This window comes from Aptenodytes forsteri, unplaced genomic scaffold, assembly GCF_000699145.1.
Source record: "Aptenodytes forsteri isolate BGI_AS27 unplaced genomic scaffold, ASM69914v1 Scaffold302, whole genome shotgun sequence".
Classification (NCBI taxonomy): Eukaryota; Metazoa; Chordata; class Aves; order Sphenisciformes; family Spheniscidae; genus Aptenodytes; species Aptenodytes forsteri.
In genome coordinates this window covers 232,976-257,075 of record NW_008794555.1, presented here as the reverse complement: position 1 = coordinate 257,075, position 24,100 = coordinate 232,976, and the positions used below count along the sequence as shown (strand labels likewise).

The 24,100-nt window shown below is 44.9% G+C and overlaps 1 protein-coding gene across 2 annotated transcripts; it reads left to right on the top strand.

Moving 5' to 3' along the window:
* The first annotated feature begins 2,656 nt into the window (after positions 1-2,656).
* On the top strand, positions 2,657-23,741 carry DENND6B (DENN domain containing 6B). 2 transcript variants are annotated; one of them, XM_009272439.2, is made up of 21 exons: positions 2,657-3,404; positions 3,675-4,058; positions 5,671-5,709; positions 5,806-5,848; positions 7,262-7,374; positions 9,036-9,116; positions 10,930-11,035; positions 11,587-11,666; positions 11,925-11,987; positions 13,417-13,472; positions 14,134-14,256; positions 14,658-14,753; positions 14,847-14,941; positions 15,564-15,629; positions 16,329-16,393; positions 16,827-16,916; positions 17,858-17,911; positions 18,293-18,402; positions 20,464-20,566; positions 21,440-21,514; positions 21,824-23,741. In XM_009272439.2, exons 2-21 carry the CDS (start codon positions 3,966-3,968, stop codon positions 21,944-21,946), a joined length of 1,674 nt encoding a protein of 557 aa, XP_009270714.1. In that variant the 5' UTR covers positions 2,657-3,404; positions 3,675-3,965; the 3' UTR covers positions 21,947-23,741. The 2 variants fall into 2 exon arrangements, with proteins under 2 accessions (XP_009270714.1, XP_019325796.1); XM_019470251.1 differs by adding an exon at positions 20,858-20,933 and having other exon boundaries at positions 2,657-4,058.
* Positions 23,742-24,100: the final 359 nt, after the last annotated feature.

The following is a 24,100-nucleotide window of genomic DNA, read 5'->3' as shown; positions in this document are numbered from 1 at the left end:
GGGGAGGCTAGCAAGGGGGGGGTGACTGAGGTGGGCAGTGGGCTGCAGAACTGCCGAGGAGGGGGAGCAGGCTGTGAAGGGAGGAGGGTGGCGGGGAGGAGGCTGTGGAGGAAGGGTTGTGGAAAACAGCCCATGGACGCAGGAAGGCCTGGGGTTAGGGAGCAGGGGTAGCGCCGAATCTTGCTCGGAAATACAGATCTGATGTGTGGGGTCAGCAGGCGCTAAGGAGGGGCTGAGGTGGATGTCGCAGGACAGCGGTAGGGAAGGAGTCGGGAGCTGGGTGGGAAGTGATGGTGAGATAACGGGGCACAGTGGAGCGGGGGGCTGAGGCGGCTCTGTCAGCCTGAGGACCTGTGGTGTAGGAGGCTGCCCTCCTGTCATTCCCTCCTGGGAAGCCACATATGCCTGTGGGGCTCATTGGGGGGCCAGAGAGGATGAACTGGGCGTGAAAGGCTTGGAACAGTTTTTCCCTATTCCCTGGAAGATGGTGCTGTTTGCCTCTGAAAGAGGATTTGAAGGGAGTTAGATACCTAAGGCTTGTAATGTGACTGAAGGCAAGAGCTGGTTGGTGTTCTATGAAAATGCAACATAAGGGGACCAGGTATCTCTGGATTATGCCGAACCTAAGGCATTATCTCGAATTCCTTGATATTTGTTGTGTAATTGTGGGAAGTACTCCTCACTTCGCCTTTGTGTAAGGAGGTTAACGTTGTTTTGCGGAGGATTGAGACTTTCCATTTTTAAAGTCATGCTGAAGCTTCTGAAGGGAATGGAAAGCGGTAGAGATCAAGTTAGCTGTCTAGCATTATAAGGAGGGGACTTTGTGGTCAGGGTATGCAGTAGTATGGTTTGTTAATCCCTGGAAAGGTATTTTTTCTTCTTTTTCTTCCTTTCCTCCCTTTTCCTCCTTTGCCTATATATGTATTGATGGGAAAAATGTTTCTCATGTGGCATAAATGACCAAGAAGACTGGGAACACCTCAGCATCTGGACTGAGTGATGACACAACCCCACCGACACTTTTCCTTTGGCTTGTCCATTGTGGATTTCTGTCTCTGAGTGAAGGGTTTGGGCAAGGAACAGGGGTCTGCGTTGGGTAAGACCGTTCCTTCCAGAAAGGAAGCCAGGCAGAGGAGAAGCTGTGTGATAAAGATCCCACGTTCCATTCTTGATGGCGTTGGGAAAATAAAAAAGCTCAAGCTGTTACTGTCTTACTGGGGAATTCCAAGTAAAATTATTTCAAAATTTTGAAAAAGTGTAAATGTCACTATTGCCAGTAGTCAAGTGGTGTCGTTATCTTCCTGCTTATTCCCTATTTCCATCTGTTGCCTTGGTTGTTTTAGATTAGGTCCAGATCCTGTGGCTTGTCTCCAAGCAGGCTGATTTCTGCAGCTGAGAAGAGGGAGTTTTATGATTTGGGCTCTCGACTGCAAGTTTCTGGGTTAAAGAAATGCATCTGTGGCACCCAGCCCTGTGGGACTTCAGTCCTGGCTGAGTTTGCACGGGAAGTTTGCCATAGACATTACCAGATCAGTGTAGCTGACTGAGATTAGATCTTGACAGAGCTCTCTGTGGTTTTGTGGATGTATGTATATCCCTCTAAAGAGTGATTTATGCGCAGGGGCTGTTCACGCACCTAAGGATTACACAGAGTGACAGGATACAAATACTTGGAGTAACTTGCGCTACCTCACATGCTCACAGCAAAGTGAGTCAGAAGGAAGGGAAACCTCCCGTTGTGGAGGTTGCGCCATACTTTTGCATCATCTCTGTAAATCAGTGTGTGAGGATGCAGGCATCCCTAGTCCCACCTTAGAATGTCCCCTGCAGTTCTGCTTTAGGAGCAGGCCTGTCTCAGTCAGGGTTTCTGTGCTGAAACCTTGTCATCCTTTCCTGAAGATTACTTTTTCCTGAGTATAGGATTCTTTCCAGATAAAACATCTCTTTTCTTCCCTTGCTGCCCAAATCTATGCGGAAGCCACGTTGTTGAAGCCTGCTTAGCGTGTGTTGTCTTCAGTGACGCTGAGTAGAAAGGCAGAATTGCCCCTGGAATGGGGTAGGCTCTGTGGATATAACTTCGCAGCCAAGAGCTTGTTTAGGGTCTGCTGAGGTTTCTGAATATTGCGTGACTTGTGTTCTGTGCAGTCGTCTCGCAGTGTGGACACACCATCGGCCTGAAATTCAGTGAGTCCCACTCTGCTGCTATTTAAATATACAGTAAAAAAGGTGTTACAAAGGAAAACATAGGTTAATGCAGAAATTAGGTATAATTGCCGTTTCTGACTCATCCGCCAATTTACATTTCTTCCAATAGTCAACTACAGACGGCAAAAATACCGGGGAGAGAGAAGACACGTTTCTGAGACAATCCTCTCCGCAGACAAGCAGTCTGCGTCCTGCGGGAGCAGCCCTCCGCACCAGCCGTTTGCCGTCCGACTCCGCAAGGGCTCTGACTTCTCTGGTGCCGCTGTCATAGAAACGCTGAAAATTCATCCCCGTGGTTCTGAAATATCCCTTTTCACAACAGCACTGGCTCCTCCCTCCTCGAGCTTTCCAAACACAGGCACTTTGTGAAGCTGGGTTACTTCAGAGTCACCAGAAGTCATTTTCTGGGATGTTCTCCGTGTTGCTATGACAGCAGCAGAGTACTTGCCACCCGTGCCGATATCAACAGCAAAGCTTTAGTGCAAGGATCTGTTTTCAACAACATGTGTCACCTCCACGCTTGTTAAGTCAGTATTGTTGGGAGAGAGAGCTACATCACAAGTTATGACATAATTTAAGCCCTTTTGGGGCTTAAATATCTGAGATATCTGGATATCTGAGATATCCAGGGACTTCTACAGATAAAAAGTTCCTTTTTGTTTACTGTCTTTTTGCTTTTGAAAAGTTCTGGTGACTAGGATTCTTACTATTTTAGATTGGGTTTTTAATCTTGTAAATATTTAGTGATTTCCCCCCCACCTCAAATGTAGAAGTACACGTCAGACTGTAAAACTGAAGGGGAAGCAAAGATGCAGAAGATAAGGCCTATTTTTCAAACACACGGTATCTGAATTTTTGGGTCTGTCAGTGCTTCTATGCTCAGTCAGAAGCATTTGAGCCTGATTTTTTTTTTTTTCTTTTCTTTTTCCCACTCCCCCTCCCCGAAATGCTGAGCACACATCTCCAAGTGAAACGTACACTTAGCATATCTTAAACTTGGACCCACAAAGCAGCTAGGAGCCGTCAATATCCACTTCTGGTTTGATTTACTTGCAGAAAGACCCCCCAGAAAAGGCAGCAGGAGAATTAGAAGTCTGTCTTGACTCTTGAACTTAAGTTTAGATCATCAGCAAGCATTGCAGAAAGCACGATGCTGTGAGATTCCTGAGCTTCTTGATTAATCGGCGTCAGATGTCCAGGTCTCTGTTCCTGTTCTGTCCATTATTACATAGGAATTAACAAAATAAATGTTTGTGTGATCATTAAATTAGTCATAACCACAAGAATTTATTCAGTCGCCTAATGCAAAAATATAGCAAGCAGAGAAGTGTGTCTCCTCCTGTGGCGTAGTTGTAATGCATCCCTTCATGCTTCAGTGTCTAAAAAGCCTTCGTTCTCTAGTCGCGCCTTAATGTGCTGCCTCATCGCTGTAGCTTCTATGTGATAATTTTGCTCCTGTATTTTTGTAGCTTTTGTCTTTCAGAGAAGCTTGAACGGAAGGCTAATCAGCGTAATTTTTAATTGTTAATTTGGCTCACTCTCTGAAGCTGATTAGATGACCTTGCCAAGGAATCAGTGGGGAATTGTTAGAGCGAAGCGAGCTAGCTCGGTGAACTGCCAGCACTCTGGCGTGGTGCCACCCTTGCTATTTATAGACTTGTAAGAAGAGTCAAGCACTGAAGACAGCTCCTGATTTGAGTACCAGATGACTCGCACACTGACCTGAAGCAGAGTTACTGCCCGGGAGCTGCAGAAGTCTGATGAGCAGAACTCCGTTTTTCAAGTCATTCAGTGCTAGTTTCTTTCTCATCCGCTTATTTAAAGCCACCTGCAATTCCCGCATTTCCCGATCAGTAAGTGCTATAAAGGCTGTGTACTTTACTTCTACAGGTTTGTAAGTACTTCGGTTTCTATCCTCTGCCCAGTGACATGTGAGACTCATTATTGCTGTAGCTGTGTCATTTCTCACTTCTCAGCGTGATTGTTTCTGTAGTGGATCTTGCTTGCAGTTCTGCCCTCAGCCCTGACCTGAGAAGTCTTGCATTGAGTTCTCTTTTATTGGGTTACAGTAAATGCAGAAGGACTGTTATCAGCATTTACATAGTTCAGCTGCAAAGCTAGAGTTTTTAACTAGATGCTTTAAAATTCTTGATGCTCTCTCTTATCTGAAATGCTCGATGATAAATTGGGTGTAACACAATTCAGCTGTCACTGGTATGCTGACAAAGCATGAATCTTCAAGCCTGTGCCAGACCCATCTCTTTCTGTACAAAATAAACCTTGGCTTGTCTTTCTAACAACAGATCAAATCAGGGAGGCTAAACCAGAGCTCCAAATCCTCTCAAACTTCTCCTGCTGCCCATTTTCTGCCTTTTGGTCACTGTGAACAGCATCTTTAGCTGACCAGTCACTTAGGACTGCTAAATAAGCGTTTTCAGCCTGGAGGCTAAGATATATACCCAAGTTTGTTTCTCACACCAGACTTCATATTGTTTAGTGTACATAGGATATATTGTTTTCTATTCTCTTCATACAGCTAGAACCTTTGTCCAGACTATCATTGTCTCACTCCTGATTATTGCCACATCCTTCCCTCTGCCCTTGAGGACAGTAATCTTGCCCTGCCTGTATCTCCGCAGAATGCTGCTGCAAAGGTTGTTTCCCCAGCCACGGCTGTTAATGCTCTCTGTGCCATCCTCCAGTGGCTCTTCTTTCCACACCTCATTGCATCTATGCATAGCTTCATTTTTAAAGCCATTCTTACTCTGTCCCCACTGTCTGTCTTCTCATTTCATTGCTGTGAAATCTGTTTTACCTCTCAGCAGCTCATGATGCCAGCCTTCCTCACTCCTTCAGAATATTTGGTGGGTTTAGTGAATTGTAATTGACTTTTTAGCAAGATTTAAAAAATCAAAATAAAAAGTGACCCTCCTCCAAACAACAATTAGAAATACACAAAGTCCAAAACTTTCCACATAGGACATTATTTTGCGCAATTTTTAAACTTGTATTTAGGTGCAAAATTGAATATTAATGCTTTCCAGGCTTGGAGCTTGGAGAGTAAGTATACGTTAAGATAATTTCAAGCAGCATTGGAATAGTTCTCTCCTGCCTGCTTTAGAGAAAACAGATGTTTGCACATCAGTAGTCTGCACAGAGAAGTTACCAACTGGGTGGTGGGGCTGTTTGTTCACCGAGCTATCAACTCTCAAGTTAAAATCCAAGTAAAATATAAGCTATTCTGTCTGTCTCCAAATCTGCTAGAATAAATACAGATTCTGTGATGAGTTCAGTGCAGTGGGCTCTTGACAGTCAGATTTTAAATGGGTAGATGTACCTTCTTGTAGGATATGTTACTCTGGGAGAAATAGGGCACTTATTGTATGGAAGCAATGGTTATAGATCTATGTAGAAGTCACGGGGGAACAGAGTTGATTGACTTACTGACTCTTGTCTCTTTTGCAGTTGGTGTATCCTTATGACTTTAGACTAACGGAGAAAGAGGTAATAACTATTTTTATTTCCTTTTTTTTCCTGGTTTTAAAGATCCTGAGCAGCGGTGATGGAGGTTTTCTTACTGTGTGTTTTTGTTTGTTGCAGAAAACTAGTATCTGCTACTTGTCCTTCCCAGACTCCTACTCAGGTAGGTAGCATCTGTTGGCCTTGCCTGCAGCCTGTGGGATGGTTCGTTGCTGTAGCATCTGTTGGCCTTGCCTGCAGCCTGCGGGATGGTTCGTTGTGAAAGAAATGGGTTCATGATGGAAAGAGTGAGTCATCGCCTCTAATGCAGCAGAGACTGATGGGCTGTATCTTCCAGAACTGTGACATCAAGGAGCACCCAGCCCTTAGGTCTGAACAAAGAGGCTTCTTGTCATTTTGATTGCTCTCTGGATATAGAATCTGCGATCTGGTGGGTGACAGGACAATTACTTGATAAGCTTGCACACTCATGCTTCACTCGTGCCAATAAAATATAAAAAAAAGTCACAAAGGGTAGGTAGCCTGAGGTTTGCAGCTGTTGACTGTCAGCATTTCTGTGTTTCTGAGTGAAGTGCTCGGTGAAGAGAAGCAGATGGGGAGAGGATGCTTTCACAGCGGAAGTATTCCCAAAGTTTGTATTTATAAATCAGAAAGGTGGCAATAAGAAATAAGCACGTTAATTCGTCCCAGTACCTGTTTCTTTAAGACTGGTTCTTGACTGTTAGTGTTCTACAGCTTTGCCTAGTTTAGTTTTAAATGTTTTTAAGGTTGTACTTTCATTAGTTTCTCAGAGCTTAGTGAACACTCAGGCTAAATGTCCCTTTTATTAAAGTAAATTATTTACTAATGTTAATATCTTCATAACACACACAACAGTCTTTACTCTTCTTCGGAGCATAGCATCTGCAAACAGTGGGAAGGAGTATGTCCTCTTACCCCGCTGTAGTGCCTTAGTCTGTTTAGCCGTGGTTTTTGTTCAGTGAGCTTAGTGTGTTTAACTCTTTCCTCATAGCTGACCTCTTTGTACGTACTCAGCCCTACTCCTTCTGCCCATCCAACTCATGAAACCCCCTGAGGACTTCATGCTTCTTTTTTTCCTGCTGTACAAAGTATGCTGGCGGGGGGGCGAGCAGTGTAGTGTGACCTGGGAGGTGCCCGGCTGTGGTGCTTGTCTAGGTCATTTGCTAGAACTATTGTGCAGGGGATTGTCGTTAAAATCAGTGTTTGTGTCGTCTTGGATTAGGGCTGTTTGTAGGTTTTTTAGTACTGTGGATAAGAAGTGGTGGCTGCAGTTACTCAGGATTGATGATACTGGCCGATGTCTGTAAGTTTTCCAGCAATGGCCTGGCAAGGTTTAGCTTAATGATACCAGTTCTTGTGTTCAGCTATGCGTTCCTCCTGTCCTACACTGGATTTTTGGGGTTTCTTTATGCTGTTACTCTCCACTTCATTTTCAGTTTTGGAGTTTCTTGTAAATCAGCATCCCTGTTTATGTCAGCATTTCAGATTTAAGCAATTTTCAGGTTTCTCTTTACTGAAACTTCTTCCTGAGCATTTGTGATCTTCTCTGTCTCAGGTGGCCTGGGGGATACTCAATTTAGCTTCCGCCTTCGTCAGTCTGGGGGACAGAGGACCACTCATTACGAGGATGATGGCGAGTACAATAGAGAAGCACCCCTAACGCTGCAGGTCAGTTGCATTTCAGTGCACTACTTATACCTGCTAAGCAAACAGTAGTGTTATTGGGTTAAAAGCCAAATATACTTTTGATTTGTTTTCTGTGCATAAAACACTCATTTGCTCTGGCCAGGGGAATAGTCAGAAAAGGAGAAAGCTTTCAGCACAGGGACTTACTTCCACGTTAATACTCATAGAGGGCCGTGTTGAGAATCCCAGCTACTCTGAGAGATGGAACTGAATCAGGGAACCCCAGATTAGAGCAGTGGTCATGTCCAGCTAGAGCGAAAAGATAAATGGTGGCACGCAGGTGACATCCAACAGAGTGCACGGCTACCTGTGCATGTTTCTATGAGGCAAGACAAGAATATCTTTGTGGTAAATTAGATGTTTACCTCTTTCGTTGAGGGATGACAGTTCTTTTTATTTGTTGCAGGATCTATGTGTATAAAACCAGCCGGAATAATTGGCATGCAGCAAATCCACACTTCGGCTTGCGATATGCGGGCTGGTTTAACCGTACCCAAGCACTAATATCAGGAGTGTCTGTTAGTTGTGGTCTTTCCATCAGTAAACTGTCTGTCCATTTCATGCAGAGAAGGGACGTGCTGAGCACTGTTGCTTCTTTTAATTGAGCAGATGGCCATCACATCAACTTCTCCTCTTCTGCTTTCTCCTTTGAGATGATGCTTCCTGTGCATGTGCCTTTTTAACACTTCTGCAATCTTTTTGTGATATGCTTTTGTGATATGCAGTCTAGAAATGGATTGCTGGTCTAAGAGGGAGTAGGAGGATTTCTTTTCCTGAATTCTGGTCTAGAGATTTTTTAGCTTGCATACATCTTTACTGCTTTGTAGCAATCGGACACTGCCTCACAGATTCACCTAGCTTTAAAGAAGTAAGGGAAGTAAAACTGCCAAAGAACTGGAATCTGTTGTGGAAAAACAATATTTGGGAAGAGAAAGGTGCCTTAAACTGTGGAGCCTGTGGGGCTTCAAAAAATGATATTAAGGGTGGTCTTTGTGTTCGGCACTGATAACTATCCTTCCTCCTTGATGTCTGTGGGAACTTAGAAGGCATAGCGCCTTTGAGATGATCGCTGGGGATTTGTATTAAATCTGTTAGTTTTCATGGATGCTACGAAGGAAGCATCATTCAGCTTTGTGCTTCATCCTGAGCAAAGTTTGACCGGTACTGCCTTCAATGCCTGACTAAAGAGGACTGCAACGGGTATGGTAGAGGACATCTCCTCCTCTCAGATGACGATGTATTCCTTCCTCGACAATACGTTATCCTCTAGCTGGCAAAGAAAACTGACAGAGCACATCAGCGGCAGCACGGGGTGCCAGGGTTGGCTCAGCTGGTCGTATTAGTGGAAACCTCAATTAACCCTTTAGATGATGGCCCTGAAGGTGCTGCAGAAAGGGGCTAGTGAACGGTGCTACCTGGGGGCTGTAACGTTTTGTGAGTTTAGTTGTTTGTATCTCCTCTCTATCTTCCCATTTGGTGAACTCTCCCAGATAGCTGAGCCTGGATAACTTTGGTAAATAGGAGGGAGTGCTGTAATTGTATCACAGCAGGAGTGAGGTATGTTGTTTGGTCGGTGGCTGGAGGGAGTTTGGCGATAGCAGTAATCGGTTTCTCAATAACAGCATTGTTGGTCTCTCTTGCAGCGGGAGTCAGCTCATTACTTTGGTTATGTATACTTCAGGCAAGTCAAGGACAGCTCGATGAAGAGAGGTTATTTTCAGAAGGTGAGTACTGAAACCAGATAGCTCGCTACTCAAGTGGTACGTAGCTGTAAAAAGGCACCTATCCATAGCTGTAAAATAGCACCACTTCCTACGTGACACCCACAGTGTTTCTGCAGGAAACAGCAAAGGTCACGGAGAACAGGAATACATGGAAGGTGTAATTCCAAACAAACCTGGATGCGGTTGCCATGGTGTGTTAATCACATGAGCGGTGACCTGCTGTCTGAATCATGAGATCCTGAAGTACTCCAACATTTGCTTCAGTATGTACTCTAGTGTCACAGATAGCGAGAGGATATACTTCGTTATTGCAGTCTGTGCTAGTTATAACTTAACCCTACTCTTATTACTGCTTTAATCGTTCTTCTTCCTAGTAGCCATCTGGGAATGGATTTCCTGATGGGCTGATTGCTTCTAACTAGCAGCAGTGACACTGCTGGTACCTCACCGACCTTGTCTCTTACCATAAATTCCTTTGACACAGACACTGGGAAAAATACTATAAACGGCATGTTTATTTCAGCATAAATATGCAAAGTGCTTTGTATTATTCAGGCAGGTAGTTATGGTCACTGCCTGAAAGAGAGCGAAATTTCAGATGACTTCTAGAGAAGGAAAATATTTTTCTTTGATCCTAAGATCCATTTTTCTCCATGTATCCATGGAATTACTCTTTCAGTAGTGTTTTTTCACATCAAAAGATAAAATGCCATCCTCTCAAACGAATGAACTTTGAACACCTGCTCTCCAAAGAGCAATGCTTCATAATGGATCGGTCTGGTAACTTGCTGGAAGATGGGGACACCATTCTGTCCCAGCAGTTACTTGGCCTGCTGTGCTTTCTCTCCTCCACCTCTAGGCAGTGACATGGAGTTTCTTTCAGAGAGACACGCTAATACAGAAATGAGTTTCTTCATCTCCACTAAAGCAGTGGATTGATCACTCAAAAGTTGGAGGATTAGAGAAACTGGACAACATGGGGACCTGCTGAACAGATATTTATACCAGGCTAATGTGCTTGCTCTGGTAGACTTACAAAAGTAGTGGGCGTATTGAATTCCTCAGGGAAGTATATTGTCACGCTTGGGTGGGGTTTATTTCAAATGGCAAAGTTTTGGGTTGGAAAGGAGGTGTTTAAATGAGTATTGCAGAAATTTTCACTGGATCCTAATTAATGTATTCATTAATGATTAGAGGAAGAGAATAATCAGCATAGTAATGAAAACCCTCAGTGAGACTGGGTTGGAAAAGTTGTAAAAAATAGTGATACGTTTCATAAAGAAGCATTAGAAAGAAGCTGAAACAGCAACAAAAAAAGGCATTGCTGGAAACAAATCGGCATTATTTCAAGTTGCTTTGTTTCTTCTTCCCCAGAATTCCTTTATTTTTATTTATCTACCTAATTTCAGTTTCAGTGGTCTGCTCCTTTGCAGTTCTCCATCTGAAATGGTTGTTTTGGTAGCTTTGAACCTATTGGCAATTTATTTTTGTTTTTCCTCCGGATGATCTTTTGCTAGGTCACAAACTCGGCCCTCTTAGTTGCGGTGCCTCCCTGGTAGAAGCTACCAGCTGTGCTTATTCATTACACAAAAAACTCCTTGCCTGTGTGGATACCCAGGGTCTCCCAAAGCCTGAGGGTTCAACAACTAGGTACCTAGCAAGAATTCCACCAGTAAAAGTGCTGCTTTTGAGCTCTTTCACGTTTTTGATGTTGGTTTTTAAGCGTAGTCCTCTACTAAGCAGTGTAAGTATATGCAGTGCTAGAAATGATCATGTCAGGGGGTCTCTGACTCCTAAATGTATCTTTTTTCAGTCTTTGGTGCTGGTGTCACGCCTTCCATATGTGAACTTGTTCCAGTCATTGCTGCAGCTGATTGCTCCGGAATATTTTGACAAGCTGGAGCCATGCCTGGAGGCAGGTGAGCAGTCAGATGTAGGAGGGAGGGTTTGCGTATTGAAATCTTTCAGCGGTTTTATCAGGAAGTTCCTGAAAGACAGCTGAAATGTTCCAAATTAGTTCATTCTGGAACAAATTCCAACAGGGAAAAACTTTCATCCAAGTGGTTGGCTTGTCAAAATTATAAACAGCTGTAAAGGATGCATTAATGGGAAATGTCTGACAACCTTAATAGATGATGCTGTCAGTTTTGCATACAATGTATTCCCAGAGAGAGGAAAAAACTGCTAATGCTACATCCCTGTCTAGGTCTTTACTGCACTACTCAACTTAATCATGATTTATCAACAGTATAGTGATGCTGGGCCTGCACTGGGAATAGTGGTGCAGACGTAAGTCTGGTGTCTGACCTAAACTTGCACAATTATTTGATACAGTGTGTGTTTGCAGTTAGCCAGGGGGACACGCGAACTAGGAATGAGCGATAATTAAATTGGCAGAACTCATAGGACCAGCTGAATTAGCGGTATTGACCTTCAGGTTAAACTTTTTTCTTTACCTGTGTCCCTGCAGTGTGCAATGAGATTGATCAGTGGCCGCCTCCTGTGCCAGGACAGACCCTGAACCTTCCAGTGATGGGAGTTGTCATTCAGGTACTCGTTGCTGATTTGTACTCAGCAGCAGACTGAGGCAAACAGGGAAGCAGAACATGTATTCCCTTTTCTTCTGGATGTTAAAGTTGCTGCTTACTCTAGATTCTTTCCCTTTATTCCTAACCTCTGTACAATTAGAATTGATAATTGAGGAAGCTTTCTCACGTGGAAGGTTGTTAGGAAAGAAAGCAAAGTGTGTGTGCATGCTAACCAATTCCATCTCCCTGGATAATCTGTCTGTTCTTATTTGTAATCTAGGTGAGAATCCCATCGAGGGTGGATAAGCCAGGATCAAGCCCAGTGAAGCAGTTCAATCAAGAGGTGAGATGAAGTGTGGCGTGACACAAGCCAGTGATGAGCAGAATCTAGACTGCTAAGGAAGGAGGGTGGAGAAGAACTGGAACTCTTTCAGCCTTATCCTGTTTGAATCCACTTTGGCCTGGGATTAATGTGGTTTAAGCTACCCATCTGGTTCAAACCGCACACTCTCATGCCTGTGTCTTTCAAAACAGGAGACTCTGCACAGAATTTGTGTGCTTCAAGTTACGTATGTGCATTGTTCTCACAGTTTTTGTTCACCTTGCCTTTCCTGGGAATTCATGCATAGGTAGGTCTCCATGAGACCCTGCCTTAGTCTTCTGTGTTGTTTTGCAGCATTTGCTGTCTGAGCACCTTTACTGCTTTTATTCAGCTTTGATTTTGATTCTTGTTCTGTCATGATTTAACCCCAGTCGGCAACTAGGCACCACGCAGCTGCTCGCTCACCCTCCCCACCCCTGCACCACGCAGCCGCTCGCTCACCCTCCCCACTCCTCTGGTGGGACGGGGGAGAGAATCAGAAGAGCAAAAGCAAGAAAACTCATGGGTTGAGATAAGAACAGTTTAATACTTGAAAAAAAAATAATAATAATAGTAATTGTAATTGTAATGGAAAGTAAAAAAACAAGGGGGGGGAAGGAGAGGAAAAAAAAAATTGATGCACCTGCTCACCACTCCCCAACCAATGCCCGGTCACTCCCCGAGCAGCGATCCCTGTCCCCCGGCCAACTCCCCCCAGCTTATATGCTGAGCATGATGTCCCATGGTATGGAATATCCCTTTGGCCAGTTTGGGTCAGCTGTCCTGGCTGGGCCCCCTCCCAGCTTCTTGTGCACCTCCTCGCTGGCAGAGCATGGGAAGCTGAAAAGTCCTTGACTTAGTATAAATGCTGCTTAGCAACACCTAAAACATCAGTGTGTTATCAACATTATTCTCACGCTAAATCCAAAACACAGCACTATACCAGCTACGAGGAAGAAAATTAACTCCATCCCAGCCGAAACCAGGACAGTCAATTTGATTTTTTTTCCCTCTTTCTCTCCTTTGAATAATGTCGTATTTCACAACTTTTGCTACCCGTATTTACCAACCCTTATTGTCTCTATCTGTATCTTAAGCTTTGCCTTGCACCAGAGGAAACTCTAGAAAACAAAGGAGCAGACACAGGAAGTCTTTCACATCTTGAAAAGAAGGGATTCTTGGCTATCTTCTAGCAAGGAAATTCATTTGGACCTTGAATGCTCAATCCAGATCTGTTCCTGGCTCATATCTCTAAGTGTTAACTTTGTTCTCTTCTTTTTATGTTTATTGTAGAGGGAGGTACTTTGTGATTGATGTGGTCAGTTTAGATGGCATTTCAGTCAGGATGCTTCCATTTACTAACAGTTTGGGGTTTGTTTGATTTTTATTTTTTTTTTCCCCCCTCATTTAGAATCTGTTACCAGCCCCACTGGTACTCCCCAGTATTCATGAACTGGATCTCTTCAGGTGAGAGCCACCATCCCTGCAACCCTCTCCTTTCCGTCTGCTTTTTCTGCTCATAGTACCCTATAAATCGTAGGTATAGTGAAGATGTCAAATGAGGAATCAAAAATTAAATTACTGCTTTGCAGAGTGTCACTTAGCATACTGGGCTTGCAGAGCTTGTGCAGTGTTTAAACCGTGTGCGCTGCCCTTAACACAACCCCCTGTATCCTGGTTAGAGGGGGGTTTCTTTTCTTGACCTCAGCTGGTGATCAGCTTAAGCTCTGAAGCATACATGTTGTGTGTCTGAACCAAACTTTTCAGCGTTATAGGTGCTATTCTAATAGACGTACATCTGCTGTAATCCACATGCGTTTTACTTTGCTTATGTCGTGGTTTAACCTCAGTCCCAGCCGAAACCAGGACAGCTTAGATGAAAAGGCATACTGAGAGCAATATGATCAGCAGGTTGCTTTACATTGCTGAAAACATTTCCTTTAAACACGTATAAAATGGTTGAGCAACAGCATGTGTAAAGACACATGGCATTCTGTTGTGGGATACTAAAAATCAGTCCTAGATTTCAAATTCCCAGATAGAAGCACATCTGGATGGGCTTATGCGCAATAACCGTCTGGTCTTTTCTGAACTGCATTTCGAACCTCATTCTTCCTTTCGCTAACAGGTGTTTCCAGCCAGTGCTAATTCACATCCAGATGTTATGGGAGCTGATGTTACTGGGAGAGCCAATTGTTGTAATGGCACCATCCCCTACAGTTTCTTCAGAAATGGTTCTGGCACTTACCAGGTAATGCCTTCAAATTCTGAGATACAGGTAACTATAATAATAAATTCTGGCAGTGTTTCTCTTTCAGATCCACTCTTCTGCCAAGTCAATTGGTTTAGGTTTAGTTTGCCTATGAAAGCATGTAAGACAAATAGCATAGCAAAAGAGTCTTACTCATATTCCACCAATGGCAGAGAAGAGTGAAAGTGAATCTCCCGTGTTGGGAGACCTGATGGTTCATAGCCCCGAGGAACTTTGTCTCCCCAGCTTTGAACTCTGCTTTAGCAAAAAAAAAAGCCTGGAACTCCTCCAGAGTGTTACCTCTGGCAGGACAAAACACTGCTCTAGCACATAAACCTGGTGTAAACACACATTCCTCCTCTGTGAGGTTTATATGGCAACTATTCTGTTTATTGTTACAGCTGCCTTGCTCCTCTGAGGTACTGTTGTGACTACCGCCCCTATTTTACTATCCACGACAGTGAATTTAAAGAGTATACCACCAGGACACAAGCTCCGTAAGTAGCCAGTAGACCCTTGCTACCCACTTCCCACTGTGTGAAGGAAACCCTGAGATTAGCATTGTTCTGCTTTTTTTCCCCTCTTTCTAGGCCAAACATTGTTGTGGGAGTCACAAACCCTTTCTTTATCAAAACTCTCCAGCACTGGCCACACATTCTTCGGGTTGGGGAGCTCAGAATGTCAGGTAAGGGTGGAAGCAAAGTCCTGTTGTGCTGATAGACCTTGTTAGAGGCTAGTAGTGAGCTGACAGTTGCAGTGCTAGCCATCATTTTACACATCTTCATTCCTGTGAGAGCTGAGGAACCAAAGGGAAGTCTAGACTCTGACTCAGTTGATGTGCAGGATGAGCGCACGCAATGGTGAAGACAAATCGTTGAGAGGATAACTTGCTATGTTTTTTTCCTGAAACATTAAGAAAAGGAGAAGTCCTGTTGAGAGGATAACTTGCTATGTTTTTTTTCTGAAACATTAAGAAAAGGAGAAGTCCTGGGCAGGAGAGAGAAAATTGCATAAAGAAGAACAGAGAGGTGGAGAGAGAGACCCTGATTATTATCTATGAAACCAAGAAAACCTCTAGTTTGAGGAGTGGGGTTTTTTGCAGTGCCTCCTTAACACGTTCCTGTTCCAAAATTTTAGCAGGAAAGCTAGCAGACGAGAAGGCTTATGTGAGGGTGGAGTTAAGGGAGGATGTGATTTAAGGTGTACAAGTGTAGGACTGGACGTTCTCGAGTGCGAAGTCTCTCTGCGTGCTGTGGCTGTGAGGGTAGATTCAGAGCCTGAACTAGTCATTTGACGTCTTTCCGCAGGAGACCTGCCCAAGCAAGTTAAGGTGAAGAAGCTAGCTAAACTAAAAACTCTAGACACGAAACCAGGTAAGTCCTTTTGTCAGACATCATTTAATTCTATTTACCCTTCCATGTGGGGAATTTTGCAGGATTTGCAGGCATGTGAACATTGCATACATTATTCTTTGTATCTCAACAAACGGACATTTTGGTGTTATCATCTTCTCATACTCGATGTGCTACACAGTTCTCTGTAGTGGCATCCCCCATCTAATACAGAAAAACTGTACATCTTTGTTCCGAGATTGAAAAAGCCAGTTGAACAAATTATTTTAGTGTCGGGAGAACTTCTGATTTTCTTGATTTTATTTTATATATCATATCTGCTTTTTAGATGCGATGGAAGTCAAAGGAACTTGCTCACCTAGATACAGCCATCTGTCACTTAACTAACTGTTCAGCTCAGGCCTAGCCATAAGCTGACTCCAGTAAGTTATCTCACCATAAGCTTAGCATAAGAAGGTCCTTGAGGTAGTTCAGTGTCCTTTAATCCTGCTGTGAGCACTGGCTGCATTAGCAATTTCGTAGTTTTTTAAATTATTTTTTAATAATTTTTGTAATTATACACACACAGCTGCCAGGGTTTGTGCTAGGAATTTCAGTTCTGTTATCCCTGCGCTATATAATAATATATAATCTAGAGCCTCCTCTAGATACGTGGACAAAGTTTTGTTTTTAACTTCTGTTTTTTTCTGGTTGGGGTTTTTTTTTTTTTTTTCAATCCAGGAATCTATACTTCTTATAAAACATTTCTTCACAAAGACAAAACCCTGATAAAAAGATTACTAAAGGTAAGCGGTTTCCACTCTGTCCTACATCCTGTATGTCATTATGGGAAAACCGTGCTAACAGCTTGGTTTAAACAAACAAAACTCTCCAAAAGGAACGGACTTCTTACAGCGTGTAATGATTTAGTCAAGTATGCTTGGACATGTTTATCATGCCAGTATTAAAATTTTTCGCTTAATATTATGGATTAAATGCTGGCACTAATGATAACCTACGTGAGAACAATTGTTATCAAAAAAAGAGTCTGAAAAAACAGATTCTCTGTAGAGAAATGTGAGCGATGGGTTTAACTAGAGAGTGGAGTATGTGTTTTGGGCGGTACAGTTTTACAGACTACTCTGGACTGGTTGCTTATAGCTACGGTGTTTGCAAATTCTGCGTCTGTCTGCGTCATAGAGAATAGCACCTTTGTGAGTGCGCTGCTTGTGCTTGCAGGGGATTCAGCGGAAACGCCCATCTGAAGTCCAAAGTGCCCTTCTGAGGCGTCACCTCCTGGAGCTCACCCAGAGCTTCATTATTCCCCTGGTGAGTTGAGCAGAGACTTGTCAGAGTGGTGTAAAGGTGAGGGGAGGTGAACAGGAGGTGCTCGAGTGACAAGTTTGCACTTGCCCTCTTTTATTCACCCGTAGCTGAGCATCTGTAATAGATTCAGGATGCGGCACTCTGTAGAGATGTTTTACTCCATGGAAAGGAACTAAATGTCTCTTGAACGCAAATTTTAGTAATTAGCATAAAAGTCTGCAGGTTGGATATTCAGCACACTGTGTGTAAAGACAGAACATTGTTTCCTGCAATGTAGGAATAGGTGTTCCATGTTATTTGATTCTAATGCCAAGTCTTTGCTCTTTTCAACAGGTAGTCAAAGCAGATATATAGGGAAGGGACGGGAGCCCAGAACATTCCTCTTCCCCTCTAACGCTGGAATCAAACCCATTGCCAGTGTGAAACCCTCCCTTCTGGCTTTGGGAGGCTTTGCTGTAGAGCTTAAGAGGCCTGTCCACGTGGTGATCACCACCCTACGGCAGATTTTAGTGAACGCTTTCTTTCAAGGCCTTCCCTGTCTAGTCCCACTAGAATACTGCTGGTGCTTTTTTGGTGACCGTCCAGTTGGCCAAGTTTGGCTCCTCCACTTTGTTTTCTACATCATCTTAGGAGGTAGTACACGGGAGGACAGAGCATCTTCTCAGATTCTAGTCCCTCCTGCCAACTTCTTCCCACCTGACCTTTTCTCACATGGCAGGCTTAGGATTCTTGCAGCATAGTTTTGTGACCTAGCCCCTGGTGGGAAACAAGCTGGAACACTTAGGCTCATGTAAAATGCAACTATGAAGAAAAAAACCAGAGAGAGTAGGAGGCTGTTGATTGGGCCTATGATGCGTTGGAGAAGACCATCCCACTCAGTGACCACGCAAGAGGCGCCTCGATTGTTGTAACTTTTCAAAATTTTTTTTTAAATTTCTTCTTAGGAGCATTATATTGCCAGTCTGATGCCGCTGCAGAGGGCCATTACTCCGTGGAAGGTATGTCCAATTTTCCCATCGCTTCTGCTTTCCTTTGACTGCGGGGATTGGGAATTGTTATGCCGTATGCTGATCGTATACACATATACTGATGATACACTGTGTGAGCTTCCCTCATTGAAGGAAGAGGGTTAATACTCCTTTAAAAAAAAAAAAAAGTTGAAACAAACATTGGGACAGATGCTTCCTGTTTTGCAGTAAGCTCAGCTATTGTGAATCTAATTTGAATTTTACTAGCAAGGCTGGTTAAGAAGTTCATGCATTTTTTTGTTCTCATAGTTACTGAGTCTGCCTGGTGCAGCCTCTTCCATTGCAAATATAGACCTCATTTTGCCCCCGTTTCTTTTGGGTGCCGTGTCATACGGCCTTTCTGTTGTGCAGAATCCTCCACAGATTCGTCCTTTCCGTCAGGAAGATTTCATGAAGACCCTTGAGCATGCTGGTCCCCAACTTACCTGTGTACTTAAGGGTGACTGGTTAGGACTCTACAGGTAAGATTTTGGTAGTTACTTGCCTTATCCCCTTAAGAGCTGGTGCAAGATATAATGAACATCAAATCCTGAATTAGAATTGGGAGCAAAAAGGGAGTTTCGGGACAGAGACCGGTCACCTGAAAAACTCATGCCTATGAAGAATTGATTAACTAATAATGGTCAGGAAGAGCAAGTGCAGGGCAGACTCAATCCTGTGTTTTATGTGGTCTTTTAAATGAGTAGATACAGTCGGGTTTAGAAGCTGTTGACTCTCCACCTTTGGGAATTTAAACTAAGTCCTCACTGCTGGAGAAGAAGGGGACTCATCTCTGACATCAGCTATGTCGTTTATTGTCCTCCAGGGAATCTTTCTTTTTGAAGCGTCTGGTCCTGGGCAGATGGGGTATATAGACTTGTAGGTCTTCATCCAGTAGTGGTTTTATGTGTTTGTACAGCATTCAGGACAACGGCCATTTCGTTTTTACTGCGTGATGGCAATGCCGTTAGAACATAGAAGGACGTAGTTTCTTCAGGGTAGAATTTAAGAGAGCATGCAGGAGAGTTTGTCTGTAGTTTTCGTAAAGGATAATTAGTTATAAATGGGATGGATAAGACACTTAATCACAATGTGAGTCGGAAAAATCCAGCAATCAGATACCCAGTGGGAAGGAAAATGGGAGATGTACGGATATGGAGAAGGGAAAATATTCCAGAAAGTGAGCAGAGACAATAATCATGGATTAGTATGTTTTGTTGCTGTGATAAAGTTTGTACCATTTTGTGCTTTAATGTATTCAGCAGAAAACAAGCAATTCCACTCCTTATGGCGTAGGTGTGGCAGACAGTAAGATTTAATTTTGGATATCTAATATTTTGAAAAATAGTAACAAACAACAAGCTGTTTCAATAAATTGGTTGAGGTTTGCAGGCATATTCCAGGGTTCTTAACTGTGTGAGATCTTGTGCATACACTATTTCTTGTGTTCCTAAGTCAAACCCTTAATTAAAAAATAAGTCTGTCTGTATCACAGTGGCATCTTGAGATCTTGGCTGAGTTTAGGACTCCGCTGTGCTGGGGAGAGCGCACGAGAGCAAGACTCCTTGAAGTTGCAAAAAGAAACTGTACAAACACCAGCTGAGTTCTGCTGGCGAAGTGCTCTCTGCAGGTAGCCTGAGGAAGTAGCTTGAAGAGATACTAAGTGGGCCACTCTCAATAGAGGAAAATGCTGAAATACAGCATCTGAGATATCCCCGCTGTTAATCAAAGGGTTGCAAAGAATGTGCTGCTAAAGTGGCTGTCACTCAGCTCTAGATGGCATCTTAAACTTTCTCATCTTTTTCTTTCTCTGCTGCCACAACCCTTGTCTTTCAGTTAGTGGCTTTTCAATCCCATTTTGAATTTGATCTAAAGTTCTATCACACTCCGAGATAAAAACAGGTATTGTGCTGCCCTCTGTTCATTTTCCTGCGTAGCTCAGTAAAAACAGAGGTTTATTACTGTACTGCACTGGAGAGGTGTAAATTACACATCCTTTGACATAGCCTAGATGATACCTTGTTTGTGTAGGAGAGATGTAAATCACCAATTATATGGGACTTAGGTCCATGTTAGCAAATGGTTGGCAGCTTTAAATATCAGGAAAGGAGAGGAATTAAGCAAGATACTGCAGAGGAATTTCTTCCCATGTTGAACCATCCCAGTTATCATAACTCCAAAGGAAAAGTGGGCTGCAGAAGGGCAAAGAGCACCGCTTCTTGCATTGGCTGAGGCTTGAGCTGGTGCAAAGGAAGGTGCGAGACCGGCAGGATTGCCCCTCTCGTTGGTGACAATCTGCTAAAGCTGCTCAGCTGTATCATGTTAATGCCTGACAGAAGAGAAACCTCTGGAGTAGATGAGGTATGAAAAGAGCATATCAGCTCATAATCGGTTACCATCACTATGACACTGTGAATCAGAATGTCATTTCTTCTCACATCTGTGTCTGCTGCAGTAGGAAGGGAAATCTGTGTGCAACGGAGCCAGCGTGCTTCTCTGGGTCCCCCTCTGTCCCCTTCTCAGTGTCTCCTCTCTTTCTGCAGGCGTTTCTTCAAGTCTCCCAACTTTGATGGCTGGTACCGTCAGAGGCACAAGGAAATGACCCAGAAGCTGGAGGCCCTTCATTTGGAGGCAATCTGTGAAGCGGTATGTTCCAGCTGCAGGTATTAAAACCAACACCAGACTTCTCAGGCCTGAAACCTGGGAGGTGAGGGCAGTGCTACCTTGGACACTTGTTGACACATCTTGATTCTGCACTGATGGATGGGGGACAGTGCTCTGTGCCCTTGGGAATCACAGCTCTGCCTCATGTCTGCCAGTGCACAGGAATAGCAGCACATGTGGGGGACAAGAACACGAGCAGCTCAGCCCCCCTACTTTGTTAGCCAGTGCAGGTCCTGCTCTGGCTGCTTCTGTCAACTATTTTTCATTCATCAGGCCCTTCCCAAGCCAACAGAGTGCCAGACTGGAAGCGTCATCTGTTGCTGGCTTCCTCAATGCCTAATGAAAATAGGTAGGATTTTTAGCAGTGACTGCTGGTACGATTTCTTAAACTGAGCAGCTGCTGGGGTAGTCCCAGGAGCTCTGGCATCCTACCCAGGTGCATCTTCAGCTGCAGCGCTTGCTTCACTGTTCAGCAGTGCGGGCCCTCGAGCATGGTGTGGGGAATGCCAAAGCTGTCTCCTTCTTTAACAGGCCTGACTCTGGCAAATAGATTTAAATTCTGAGCACAGCACAAGATTCACGGTGCTGACTGGAGGAGGGGAGCCCTGCACTGCCTTCGTATTACTGCATCTCTCCTTGATTCTTCTCTTGCAGGCAAGAGCTTGATGCTGTCATGGTCAGAAAAGTGGGGAGAGCTCTGTCTTGCTCATTTAGGTTTAATTGCTGCGAGCAGAGTTGTGAAAGAGGATGAGAAACCTCCTCGCTTTTATTTCAGGCTTTGCTTAGGGGTATCTCTTTTAGAAAAGCTTCTGTAAAGAAGAAGTGTCCCTGAAGAAAGCTGTTCTCTCTCTTTAGAACATTGTGGCCTGGATGAAGGACAAGTCTGAGGTGGAGATTGTAGACCTGGTGCTAAAACTTCGTGAGAAGCTGGTAAGTTTTCCTCCCTTCTTCCTGCACTCATTCCTTTCTGTCTTGTTGCTTAGAAAACTTTGTTCTCACTCCCTGATTTGGAGAACTGGCAAATGGGACAGTTGCGAAGCTTTAGTGTTTGTGTAGAAAAGGGTTCAAAGTTCTGACTCGTTTCATCTCCCTGAGGCTCGGGTGACAGTTTCCTGTCTGTCGTCTCGCACCCCGAACTAAAGAGACAACGTGAAGTTTGCTCAGTCAATGGCAAAGCGGAAAGAGGAACTTTGAAGCTATTATAAAACTCCTCTGTTTCTCTCCTCTCTCTCCCTGTAGGTAAGAGCCAGGTGCCAGCACCTCCCTGTGAAGGAGGAAACTCTGCAGCGGGTGGGCCTGTATATTGAGACCATCATTGGCTCCTTGCCGGAGGATCTCCAGACTGTGCTGCACCACCACTGAGCACGGTGAAGGGACTCTGTTGGAGAAGGAAGGGCCCTCCCACCCTGCTCCGAGCTGTGGGCAGCTGCAGTTGCATTTGGAAAGGAAAGTTCTTCCCCCATCCAGCCAACGTGACCCGATGTGGACCGTGCTCACAACTGTGTATGATTTTGAGCACGTGAGCATGTGGGTCAGAACTGTAGCAGAAATGGGGAACCGTGTGCACTATTCTCTGTCTAGTCCTGCTTTGAGGAGCTGGATTAGGGGATTGTAAATGAGAAACTGTTCCCTGTGTGGCTGTTAGTAGGTCAGAAAGTGGCAGCCAGGCTTCCAGCAGCATGTGATAGGCTGTGCAAAACATGTGTTGCCCATATATACACATCCATCTTTGTCTAGTGCTTGGGCTCTCAAAATTTCAATGCCGCCATCCTGCCTGGAAGAAGCAGGACCAGCCCTGTAGGGGGGAGTTGTTTTCAGGAGAGCTCCTGATGATAATGAGAGAGATGCTAGTCCCCCACGTACAAATGATGTGAAAAAATTGTCACTGCCCATTCAGCAGCCTGGCTCATGCCAGCAAGAGCTTCAGCTGTGATGGGAGTGGGAGGATGAATTGCTGGACGTGGAATGCTGCTGTTTTTTCCCCAAGGCAGAGACAGAGTAGAAGGGGCTGGTGCATCTGCAAGGAACAGAGCTCTCCAGAGATCACGGCTGGGTGATGTGTGAATGGGAATAGTTACTGGAGCTCCACAGAGAGGAGCTGGCCTCCAAGTGTAATTTATTCTGCTTGAAAAATCAAGTTTGTGTGCTCTAATAATGTACAAGACAGCTGGAGCTCTGCCTTGGGCAATGAGACATCTAATGTGGTAGCTCACTTGCCGATAAAACATGTTGGAGAATCTGATTTTTACAGCCTGTGTCAGCCTTGCCAAGTGGGAGCTCACGGAGTGGCCCTTGCGTGGGTGCGAGGGCCCCGCTGTGAGAGGTGCGTGCTCGCCCTGTGCTGGGGTCAGTGGGGAGCAACCTCTCCAGCTCTCACCACAACTTGTTCTTACCACAACCCAGTTTCCAGCTCGGTCATTCTGCTCCCGTTCACCTCTTGGGAAAGAGAGACATGTGTGTGTGCTTCTAGGATGAATGTAGGAAAGACTTGAGGCTCTGCTACCGGCTTTGGAGGCAGTTGCCCTCTGAGAGAGCAGTCTTTCTGCCCGCTGCCTTGCAAATGGATTTACTGTAACCCCAGGGTTGATTGCTGCTGCTGTCACTGCATTTCACCATCTGCCAGGCTGGCCAGGGCCTGAATGTTTGCCCTAAGAATGGTTTTCGGATGGGTCTGGCAGCCTGGTGCACTCCTGTTCTGTAAGAAGCCCCGGAGCGTACCTTCGCACGTGGCAGGAGAGTTCGGCATTTCAGCCGAGACCTGCACAAAGCTGTCGGCAGTGCCCAGAGCTCATGGGGTGGAAGCTGTGCTGTTTCACCAGCAGTCTCTGCCCGTTGCTGCACTGCCTCGGGGCTGGGTCAGTGAGTCTCAGAGGTGGCTGAACCCTTCCTGCGTTTTCCCCTCCAGAGCCAGGCACGGACAGTGCAGGAACAGCGGGAGGCTGCTCGGTTTCCCACCGCCTCCAGCCTGGAAGCGGCCAAGCGAGGAGACACGGCCATACCTCCCCGTAGCAACGAATTCTGTACAATACTCCTTAGTGGCAGCCCTGCCTGTACAGTGTATATTCTGTATATAGAGTTCGTGTGTGCGTCCGTGCAATAGCTCTGCAGTGACTGTGGTGGACCGAAGCACTAATGTATAGTAGAAAATACTAGTTTAAAAAAAAAAAAATAAGCCAAGCTTGTCTCCTGTTTTTGGGTCTCATTAGATTTATTTGTTTAGGAATGGGGTTTCTCTGCCGAGGTGCTGTTGAGCTTGGCCGCTCATGGCCCTCAGCGTGGTGTTTTCTCGGTCTCCATCAGACGTCTGTCCGGGGCTCTCGGTCAGCACGGAGGTTCCCGTCCCCTTTTGGCAGACTTCTCCACAGGGTTCGCTAAGCCCAGCCCTGCAAAGGGCAGCTCGCACCCGCCTGCTGCTGTGCGTCCCTCTGCCCTACCCACGGCACGTCCGATGCGCCTGCAAAGCAGAGGCTGCGTGGGGCGGGGGGTCCTGCGGTCGGAAGCCTTGGGACCAGCTGC

Bases quoted from the DNA above. Each gene is read 5' to 3' on its own strand.
- DENND6B (XM_009272439.2), top strand. From the start codon at position 3,966: ATGAGCAGAACTCCGTTTTTCAAGTCATTCAGTGCTAGTTTCTTTCTC. The intron at 7,375-9,035 runs GTCAGTTGCATT...TCTCTCTTGCAG, and splicing joins AAGCACCCCTAACGCTGCAG to CGGGAGTCAGCTCATTACTT. The intron at 15,630-16,328 runs GTAAGTCCTTTT...TTTTCAATCCAG, and splicing joins AACTCTAGACACGAAACCAG to GAATCTATACTTCTTATAAA.